This window comes from Diabrotica undecimpunctata, chromosome 3 (genome assembly GCF_040954645.1).
Source record: "Diabrotica undecimpunctata isolate CICGRU chromosome 3, icDiaUnde3, whole genome shotgun sequence".
Classification (NCBI taxonomy): domain Eukaryota; kingdom Metazoa; phylum Arthropoda; class Insecta; order Coleoptera; family Chrysomelidae; genus Diabrotica; species Diabrotica undecimpunctata.
This window is the reverse complement of record NC_092805.1, coordinates 81,553,537-81,566,087: the sequence shown is the minus strand read 5'-3', so window position 1 is coordinate 81,566,087 and position 12,551 is coordinate 81,553,537. Positions and strand designations below refer to the sequence as shown.

The 12,551-nt window shown below is 34.6% G+C and overlaps 1 protein-coding gene across 4 annotated transcripts in view; it reads left to right on the top strand.

The window, feature by feature from the left end:
* Mct1 (Monocarboxylate transporter 1) overlaps nt 1-12,154 on the top strand; it is a 297,944-nt gene extending 285,790 nt beyond the window's left edge. For all 4 annotated transcript variants that reach the window (XM_072526145.1, XM_072526148.1, XM_072526146.1 and 1 more), the window contains exon 9: nt 11,582-12,154. In XM_072526145.1, coding sequence (XP_072382246.1) covers nt 11,582-11,736 — 155 coding nt within the window. In that variant the 3' untranslated portion in view covers nt 11,737-12,154. The remainder of the gene's footprint in view (nt 1-11,581) is intronic.
* Nucleotides 12,155-12,551: the final 397 nt, after the last annotated feature.

The following is a 12,551-nucleotide window of genomic DNA, read 5'->3' as shown; positions in this document are numbered from 1 at the left end:
GAGAACGACATAAAATCGCTGACATATGTACACCGCATTATTTTAAGTTGCAATATTAGTAATTAGATATATGCATTCAAAGCGGTCCGTTTATTTGCTTTTAAATCTTTAATAGCCGGCAAAGTGTATGATTTAACTAAGCAATATTTTCTACTGATTTCTATGATTCATGGTATATGATATTCTTACCGAAAAACAAATAAACTGTCGTTACTATAATTAAAATAAGATAAAATAAAATTATCTTTTGTAAATACTATTTATTTAATTAAAATCATTTTCCTTACTTTTCATCTCTTGTTTCGAATGGGCACTTTTGGTCAATTACGTTAAAAAACATTAATTTAATTCATGTCTGTGAAAACGAAAATACAAATAATTATACAACCCTGAATCGTGCTTGTGTTCAGCGTGGCATCGCTGCGCTTCTATCGTCCATAAGAAATACATGGCCCTATCTCCGCAATGTTATTTTCTTAACTTGGAACGCTCAATAGTCACTCTACTCTACCACGTACTATGCACTCTACTTGCTACTCTACTGCGCTGAGCGTTTTTACGGGTAGAGTTACTCTACTCTACCAAGTACTTGCATCATTACTCTACCCGTGTAAACGGGTCTTTAGCCTAATGAAAAAATACGTCTTTTCCAAAGTTTTCTGTTTTTTGAAGTTGTGTATTAGGTACTCTCTAATAAGAATAAAATTTTACTTTAATTTGTTAGACAACTATAAGATATCTGTCAAAAGACACATGATAGTTTAATAATTATATCGGTCTTAGATTTAATTTTTACGTAATTACTTATGTGTTTAAATAAATAATTAAAATTTTTTTTGTAAGCCTCTGCAAAATTGATAAGTGGAATATGATTTCGTTGAAAAGTTATCGTTAAGAGCTTCGTTAAGTGCGATGTTGCCAAGTAATCACCTTCAATTAAAAATTGTTTTAGTATAGATCATTTATCAGAATTATGTACACACCGATTTAGTGGTAGGAAAAGTGGGGACTTGCGAATCCATCGTACAAAGTACACCAATATAATAAAAAATGTGTTGTCTCCACATTTTCTTAAGGAAATTGTGTCAGATTTGGGAGACCAACAGTACAGTCTCTTACTGGATGAGTCAACGGATATTTCAGTGAGTAAAATGTTAGGAGTATCAATCAGATATTTTAGTCGGCCTTTAAAAACTATAATATCCACATTCTTTTAGTTGGTCGAGATTGAAAATGGCACTGCAAACAGCATAGTCAACGGTGTTACAGGATTATTGTTACTTTGGAACATTGACATACGAAGACTGATTGGCATTGGCATAGATAACGATACGGTAATGACAGGCACTAACAATGGATTACGTACATGCTTTATTAAAAAACGTAACCGGTAATGATAATTTGGTGTTTGCACACCGTTGCCCTGAAAAGATTTATGGTTTTTATGTTGAACCATTTGGTTCTAGAAATGCAATGGGAACTAGGTAGGCACTTTTTGCGCTAAATATCTTATTACAAAAATTGCCGTGATTAAAGAAAATTAATTTAGATGCTAGAAAATATAGTAATAGATGACAAAGATATTCGTGTCATTAAAAATCTGTACTGGAATCAAACTGCTATCGTAAAAATTGGAGACAATTACACCGATGAAATCTCCATACGAGGAGTCAGACAAGGTTGTATTTTGTCTCCAACATTGTTCAATGTTTACTCGGACCAGCTATTTAAAAAGGCACTTCAGAAACTGCCATGTGGAATCAAAATCAACGGGGAACTACTTAATGTAATTAGATGCGCGGACGATACAGTAATTCTTTCAGAAAATATTGAAGGTCTTCAAATTCTGCATGATCGTATTCACGTAGTAGGAAATGGGCATTAAAATAAGCTCCAAGATGAAAAAGTTTACAAAATTACATATTTGGGAACTGTCATAATGGACCAACTAGATACAGACATATAAATAAAATGAAGAATAGCAATTTCTACTTTTATGAAAATGAAGACATTTCTTTGCAATAATCATCTCAGTTTAGAACTAAGACAAATAATAGTTAAATGCTATATTTGGTCTACACTTTTGTATGGGGCAGAAGTGTGGACACTAAAAATATCAAATATGAACAGAATTGAAGCATTGGCAATGTGGATTAATAGACGGATGCTAAAGATACCTTGGACAGCAAGTAAAACTAATATGAAAGTACTAAGGAGGATCAACAAAGATAGAGATTTGCTATGACTGTTAAACATCGGAAAATGTCTTATCTGGGACATAAAGTGAGGGAAAATCGATAAAGAATATTAGAACTTATCCTTAAAGGCAAAATAGAAAGCCGTAGAGGTGTAGGAAGAAAACAGGTTTCTTGGTTAAAAAATATTCGTGAATGGACTGAGATATCAAATGCAGGACAATTATTCCATGTGGCAGAAGATCGAGAAGCCTCAATGGTGATCGTCCAACATTGGATAACTCTGATATGGCACGTGAAGAGGAAGAAGTCATTTTTTGAAATACAGATCTTGCTTTCTATATCCTACATTTGATTTCTAGGGAATGGTTCCAATTTTCACTGACGTTTGTACCAAGGTAGGCGTATGTTTTTACTCTTTCTATTCATTGACCGTTCACACTGATTCGTCCAATTTGCTGTTCCTTATTAGAGATCATCATACATTTTGTTTTCTTAATGTTTAATGAGAGATCTCTGACTTGAAGCGTACCATATCAAAAGTGACAATCTCCCACCTAGACGAATCTGAGCAAATTTATAAAAACAATTTGGACATAAAAATCTGAAATTTTAAAACATTTATTTCTACAGCTACACAGTTGGGACATTCATAGCTAAAATATAGAGAGTAAATAACTTGTAGTCTCAGTAATAAGAAAGAAAATCGCATTAATATAATGGATATTGCTGACTTTGATATGAACTATTGGAAATTGTTTATTTTGTTGTGATAGCATATGGAGATTGTTGACTATGCACAAGATAATTTAAAATAATCGTTTATGAGTCACGATGTGGAGTAATGATTAGCATTTAACTGAAATTATAATTTATTGTTATTTAAAGTAAACAAATTATTTAGGAATTAAACTTAAACGACATATTCTCTTAAATCTTGTGTAGATTGTCTTCAAGTGGATGATTTCCAAGTTGTCTCGTCCTAAAACATTTTTAAAATAGCTTAATTCTTAAATACCCTTCCAGTTTAAGCCATAATGTTTTTCTAACAATTTTCTAACATAAACTGCCTTTTCTTGTTTTACTTGTAAATTATATTTTGTTATTCTATCAGGACAAAACTGGTCCATATTTCTATTCTTTTTTTGTGATCGATTTATATTCGTTCGCTGATTTTAAAATGTAAGAAACTTGTGCATTTTATAACTGTGTCTGTAGCTTTCTTAAAATCGAACACTGCACAATCGCTTCCATGTTCTATGACAGTTGCATGTTCCGCTATAATTTCTTTGTACTGATCTAGATTTACAATACTTTTAGGACTTCTGATTTTTTTCTCTATGTTTCCAAAAATTCTATCAGGTCAATGAATGTCCTGACTTTAACCCCCACAACCATCGGCAATCAAACGAATGATCTTTTTTCCTTGAAAATTTGTATATCCTCGAGTTGTGTCTCAATTTCTAGATTTTATATTGTGTCCTCAACATTTCTGCTGATGTTTTATGAGAGTTAAGGTTTCGTATTCTGAAAGCTTTCATTTTAAATGGATTGGATTATTTGGTTTAAACATATCTCTCATTTTTCCGAAAGCATCCTAACCTAAACTTACTATTCTGAGTAGCTCCTATTTTTGTTTGCCATTCTTTAATCTTATTTCGTGGCCAAATACACATATTTTTGCATAACTTCTTTGAGCAATTTCTCGCCCATAGAAGTAATATTCGCATATCTCTTGTCTATTCCGCATTCTGATATTGTTTAGGTCTTAGCACTGTGGAAAAAAAATATATTTACATATAGTTAATATTAGTATTTAGTTTTAGCATTTAGTATTAATTATTATTAGGGTATTTATTAAACTACAATGCATCTCAGCCAAAGCTTGGAGATTGTATCAACACACACACACACACACACACACACACACACACACACACACACACACACACACACACACACACACACACACACACACACACACACACACACACACACACACACACACACACACACACACACACACACACACACACACACACACACACACACACACACACACACACACACACACACACACACACACACACACACACACACACACACACACACACACACACACACACACACACACACACACACACACACACACACACACACACACACACACACACACACACACACACACACACACACACACACACACACACACACACACACACACACACACACACACACACACACACACACACACACACACACACACACACACACACACACACACACACACACACACACACACACACACACACACACACACACACACACACACACACACACACACACACACACACACACACACACACACACACACACACACACACACACACACACACACACACACACACACACACACACACACACACACACACACACACACACACACACACACACACACACACACACACACACACACACACACACACACACACACACACACACACACACACACACACACACACACACACACACACACACACACACACACACACACACACACACACACACACACACACACACACACACACACACACACACACACACACACACACACACACACACACACACACACACACACACACACACACACACACACACACACACACACACACACACACACACACACACACACACACACACACACACACACACACACACACACACACACACACACACACACACACACACACACACACACACACACACACACACACACACACACACACACACACACACACACAGAGATTTCGAAAAAGCAAAAACCATCGCTCCCATCCGCTCATTAAAAGCGAGAATCATTCGTGAAGCTATCGAAATCGAAAAACGGCCTCACAGCTTGAACACGCGCGATGACGCGATGATGTCAGCGCATACCGTTCCCGCGCATACAGCGAGTATAAAAGCAGCCACACAGGGTAAGACCGGTTGTCACTCGACACTGGGGAGTAGGCAGATTGAGACCTCAGTGCCGAGAGACAGTTCTTGCAATATAGAACACGATACTGGTACGTCTCGAGTGAGGGGAGTAGGCAGATTGAGACCCCGAACTCGAACCGAACCGTATCCCTCTTGATAATGGCTCCAAAATGGGTGCCGAAACGTCGAGTTTTAAATTCTCAACGCGGTTCTTCCCGAGAACTCAGTAATTTTCATTTATCTGGCCGCGGAAACCTATCCGAACATTTTATTCGCCTCTACGGGGAGGAATTTTTCATTCTTACCAAATCTTTTTCTAATCTTCTAACACGCAAATACCGTCTTCTCTGTGATCTTGCTTTTCTTAAATCATGTCGTGACCATCAAGTCATTCCAAAATCTTTACAAGTTAAACATCACACCAAATCTTCATCAATTTCCAAAATTCTTAGAGCCACTGGTTTTTCGCTTCTTAGAAATTCAATTCATTCCACCCGACGCAACTTAGATACAACAAATTCCCAACTTCTTAAAACCTACAATGACATCCACTCTTTCAATATCCATCCAATATTATGGGACACTTTCGATCGTCTTTCTCACCAAAAAGCCCAACACATTTCTGACAACAAAACCCAAACCCAGAAACGCAAACTGGACCAACTTATCTCTCAGCAAAATCCACCGCCCGTTTCAAATCAACAACCTTCTACTGTTGTCCATAATTTCTCAGATATTCACATATCCGATTCAGCTACCAAAGCTCTGTCAAAAGGCTTCAATTTCTCTGTCACTCCTCTTTCCATTCCAACTGAGAAAATTATTTGTCAAACTGAAGAAGCTATTTCCCATCTACCTTCCGACCAAGCCGAAGTTGCCAGACAAGATGTCGCCAGAATTCTCCGTACTTCCAAACCCCCACCTTCAAATATCAGTCTTTCAGAAAGACGTGCCCTCAAAGAACTTTACAACAACCCTGACATCGTCATCCTTCCGGCCGACAAAGGTAATGCCACCGTCATTCTCAACTCTTCTAACTATTTCGACAAAATGTCCGAACTTCTGAATTCCACAGAATACAAACATGTCCCAAATGATCCAACCACATATCTAGAAAAAACGACCAAATCCATTATAAATAAGTCTACTCTACCCCCAGACCTCAAAAAATCTCTTATACCCAGAGAAAAATCATCCCGAATTCCAAAGATATACGGCCTTCCAAAAATCCATAAGCCCAATGTTCCCCTAAGACCCATCGTCAGTGCATACAACTGTCCCACTCAGAAATTGGCAAAACATCTCGCTTCATCCTTACAACCATTAGCCGAAAACGCCTCGTCCTTTGTCAAAAACTCTTTTCATTTCATTGATCTTCTGAAAAACTTTTCTATTTCGCCCTCAGACATACTAGTCAGTTTTGACATTGTTTCTTTATTCACCAACATTCCCATCGATGAAACCATTTCCATCTTGGACTCTAAACATCAAATTCCCCAAGACACATTATCTCTTATAAAACACTGCATGTCTAATACATATTTCACGTTCCAAAATCGTTTCTATCGTCAAATCAAAGGTGCCCCAATGGGATCGCCCCTCTCTCCCGTAATAGCAGATATATACATGGAACATTTCGAAACAGTAGCCTTGTCCTCGTCAAATCTCAAACCCACCTGCTGGTTACGGTACGTTGATGACACCTTTGTCATTTGGCCCCATGGTAAAGACACATTGGATCTCTTCCTCTCCCACCTGAATGGAATACATCCCAGCATTCAATTCACGATGGAAGTTGAGTCTGAAGCGTCTTTGCCATTCCTTGATGTTCTTATTCAGAAAAATCCACCTCACAGTTTTTCCTATTCCGTGTACCGGAAACCCACTCATACAAACCGCTATCTCAATGCCCAGTCACATCATCACCCCGCCCAACTTAATTCAGTCATCAACACTCTTATTTCCCGTTCCATAAGACTTAGCGACAACAATCACAGGTCATCCGAATTCAATTCAATAAGACAAACACTCCTACAAAACGGCTACCACAAAACCCAAATCAATAGAAGCATTCAAAAACTTCTAAACCCCATTCCATCCAAATAAGAAACCTTGCCGCCGGATCAACCCAAAATCTTTCTACCTTTTATTAAAGGTGTCACTGACAAGATCAGTAGAACTCTTATCCCTCTTAATATCAAAACCATCTTCACCACTCACTCCAAATTGTCCAATCTCGTTAGATCCGTAAAAGACCAAATCCCCAATGAAGACCATGGTGTCTACGAGATACCTTGTTCCAGTTGCCCACGTACATACGTAGGACAGACAAACCGACGAATCCATAACCGTATTTACGAACATTCTCTATCAGTCAAACATTCCGATACCACTTCAGCCCTAGCCCAACATCATATTCAGACAGGCCACAAAATAGATTTCGAAAAAGCAAAAACCATCGCTCCCATCCGCTCATTAAAAGCGAGAATCATTCGTGAAGCTATCGAAATCGAAAAACGGCCTCACAGCTTGAACACGCGCGATGACGCGAAACGATTGCCGGCAACATGGCGACCCCTTCTTCAGCGACCTCCCGCCCACACCGCTCAGGCCACGTCAGTTCAGACCACGTCAGCGCATACCGTTCCCGCGCATACAGCGAGTATAAAAGCAGCCACACAGGGTAAGACCGGTTGTCACTCGACACTGGGGAGTAGGCAGATTGAGACCTCAGTGCCGAGAGACAGTTCTTGCAATATAGAACACGAGGCTGGTACGTCTCGAGTGAGGGGAGTAGGCAGATTGAGACCCCGAACTCGAACCGAACCGTATCCCTCTTGATAATGGCTCCAAAATGGGTGCCGAAACGTCGAGTTTTAAATTCTCAACGCGGTTCTTCCCGAGAACTCAGTAATTTTCATATATATATATATATATATATATATATATATATATATATATATATATATATATATATATATATATATATATATATATAAACCGATTAAACCTCTGAATTCACTAGTTGAATACTTTAGATATATATATATATATATATATATGTAACTCTCTACATACTCGTTGAATTGCCGAAATATATATATATATATATATATATATATATATATATATATATATATATATATATATATATATATATATATGTATATATATATATATATATATATATATATATATATATATATATATATATATATATATATATATATATATATATATATATAGGTATATAGCAAAAAATACGACCGTTGATTAAATTTGGAATTGATTCAATGGTTGAATAGCAGAGGTTTTATCGGTCAATAATTGGCAAATAAAAGTCGTCAACTACTTTATTGATTTATTCGAATACGTTTCGCTTTTACTTTTAAAAGCATCATCAGTTTACTACAAATAAAAAAGATTTTAGAATATAAGTAAACAAACCAACAAGGTTCATACTTACAAAAACAATTTGTAGGGTTTTTTTATAGATGTTATAAAAACTCTACGATAACTTAACATTAAAGATTAAAAACTAAACGAGAGAAACGAAACAAAAAAATACAAGTAAAACTGTAAGAACATTAGTTCATTTAATTTTAACCGATGGCTTCATTTGAATGTTGGTTTAAGCTCTTTCGAGGGTCAAACCACACTAATCTTTTCGATTGTTTTGGATCAGCTCTAGGATGTCATAATTTTCACATGTGGCTTGTTGTCGTCCATGTGTCTTTGGAATGCATGGGGCGGATTACGATTCTTAAGGGAATTAGCAAGCGGAACAGGGACGGACCTTTTTTTTTAAAAAGGATTCATTTATTCCTTTTTCTTTAAAAAACAAAAAAAAAAAAAAAAAATTGGAAAGAAAAATGGGATTGAAGTTCAAGAAACAGTAGATTCTACACTTTAAAATATTACGATTTAAGTCAAATTGCTTCAATGAAATGTTGATATTACGAAAGATACAGGGTGTTAAAGTGCAAATTTAAAATTTTGTTTTTCACTACAACTTTCATGTTTGTAAACATTTATATATAAAAATTTCCAGCTAGGTACTTCAAATTATAATTTGATGCACACTTTGATGTAACTGATAGAGGGCGCCACATATGCCACATATGTGGTATACATTTTCACTTAACTTTTTTGCTCTTTAAGTTACCTGTATTTGGGATAGAAAATATTAAAGATACTTTATTTTAACAAAAAAAAGGTTTAAATGTTAATAACTTCAAAACTCAACAGTTTTCGAGATAATCGCATTTTACCAATCAGCTGCACAATTCTGATTTAAGGCAATTACTCCAGGAAAGAAGAAAAAATAGACAAAAACATTAATACTCCTAAATTTTGGTATAACATACCTTTAACTAAAGTTAATAGTTAACGAAATATTAAATAAAATAAATATATCAGCAGGATAATTAATAATAGGATTTGACAAAATAACAGAATAATAGGATTTTACATCAAACATTTTACTTTTTATGTTAAATTAAAGTCATAATCAAAACATTTTGTTTACAAACCAAATTAATAAATAGTTAAACTAAATAACATAACTTTTTGTCAAAGTAAGTGTTCAATAAGTCCACCATTTTCTTTAATTCATTTGTCAATATATTCCACAAAAGATCGTCTCATATTAAATAGCATCATTGGTTCTAAAGAAACTGCTGCAGTATTTATTTCTTCCCATAGCTGGTTACGAATGTTTATGGGATTCTTATAGACACGTTGTGTTAATGCGCCCCATACACCAAAATCAAGCGGATTAAATTCGGGGCTACGTGGTGGCTATAATGTATAATGGATGAATATATTCTTTTGAATACATATCCAAATCTTATGGTATATTATGGAACTACATCTTATTTGTCATTAACAGAGGTTAAATAATGTATTAAACTGTTATGTATCTCGTTTATTGGTTACTTATATACACACGGAATAACCTATCGATGACATTACTTATTTATATGATTACGTTACAGATTACGAGTAACTATAATTATATATCAAACAAATGGACTATTATGATTTACTAACGAACTAATATTATGCTGAACTAAATTGCCTGTGTATTTACTATATTTATAACAATATCGGTTATTAGGCCAACCATGATGTTTTTGTAAAAATGCTGAATTTTTGAGGTTAGATTTGTAGCAAAAGTATTATGAAACAAGATACATATGTGTTATTTAATACCTGTGCACTAGTTTCTATTTGTCCTAATAAAAATGGGTCAAGAAGATGAAGAATCTTCTCTCCACTAAGACATTTAGCACCCATAACAAAGCATTTTGTGATGTTACATTATCATCTTTGAGTTGTTTTAATAAGAATGAACTATGAATTATGCTTATCTACAGGTATTCAGTGCTTTACCGCACAAATATCAAACTAAGAATTATTATGCAGCTGACTTATAAAATGCGATTATCTCGAAAACGGTTGAATTTTCAGGTTACTAACAAGTATACCTTTTATTTGTAAAAATAATGTATCTTTAATATTTTTTAACAAAAATAGAGCTAACTGAAAGAGCAAAAAACTGAAGCCCAAATTTATGCCACACATGTGGCATATGTGGCGCCCTCTATTGGTTACATTAAAGTATGTATAAAATTATAATTTAGCCTACTCAAAAGCATCCAACTGTAAATTTTTGTGCAAAAATATTTACAAACGTAAAAGTTATAGCGAAAAATAACATTGTAAATTTCCACTTTAACACCCTGTATCTTTCTTAATATCAATATTTTATTAAAGCAAGTTGGCTTAAATCGTAATATTTTAAAGTGCAGAATCTACGGTTTCTGTTTGTATAATTACTTAAGGACCACCCTGTATATATATATATATATATATATATATATATATATATATATATATATATATATATATATATATATATATATATATATATATAAACAGGGCTGAAAAATCTAATGTGCAACACTAAGGTTGATCTGCAGCCCCCAAAAGACAATAATCTGAACAGTAATCAGACAGTAATCTGAACTCCCATGCTTTGAGTAACGATAAGAATTGGCAACATAGTTTCTAAAGTTGGTATTACATATTCTATTTATATGTGACTCATGTTGGGTCAAATGACCTCCTAAAAATGTTCCACGAGCTTGTAGTCTATAAATGTGTAATGTGTAAATAATGATAAAATGTGATTCAATGATAGATGTTAGTTTAATGTTAAAATAGCGTTGGACGTGGTGTACTCCGGGTTTATGTTACCATTGGCACAATGAAGTTGTAAATCCTTATTTATTTGCATCGATACTGAAATAATTCTTTTTCCTTATTAAAATAGCATAATGATTGTTGATTTATAATCCACTTCATTTGTTATAAAGTATATCTAACGTATGTATTCCTAATTTCAGGAAGTCTGTATGACGTGACGGGATCGTACAATCCAGGATTCATATTAGCAGGAACAGCGATAGGACTTAGCGGTATAATTCTATTCGCCATTCCCCCAATACAGAGGTGGCAGGCTAAAAGGATACAGTCCAAGCAGATCAGCATCAGCTTGTAACAGCTACGCCTTCAAAGGGGCTGTGTTCCAGATTCATTGATTTTTATTAAAAATGATATTTTTTATAGAGTGTATCGGAGTTGGCGCCGAAGTTGTATTTTTATTGAGACAGTATGATATTATTTACAATTGAAAGAGATTTGTGAGATTAGGTAAAATTATTATTAGATATGGTTATCGTTGTCATGTACAAATACTTATATCGACATAAAACTATACAATTGTAATTTTACATTGGACAAAGTTTTTTGTTTTGAGTAATAGATGCATTTATTTATAAGCCTACATTTCTAATTCATCTTTCTTTAATTTTACCAATTTATCTTGGTAGATTTATTTCTTTTTTTTTTCAGAATTAGTCTTTTATGCGGTATGTACTTGTAGAGAAGGAGTCACAATTAAAGTGATATGTCTTTTAGTCATCTTTCTTTTAAACAACTTAGGATATTTGGTTTCAGATTATAAAATTTGTTTCTTATATAAGATGTTTTTAAAACAAAAAAGCATGGGTGATACTTGATACAGCTTTTTTCTTTTTTTTAATAAATTACTTCAAGCTGCTGCCATGATTTGTTTAATGACTTCGGTTGTTTTATCATTCAGCAGTGCGTTATGGTATTCTGTTTATTCGGTTATCCGAGTCCTAATCCGAACTGCTAATCTTTAACCATAAAAATATTTATTTTGAAGTGTTTTACGTCTCAGATTTCGCTTTTTCTCTATTTTATTAGAGTAAATACTACGACAAGAAGTTCAGCAGCAGTTGATTTTTTCTATATGAAGCATCTATTAGGTTACATATGCACCTTGCGAGA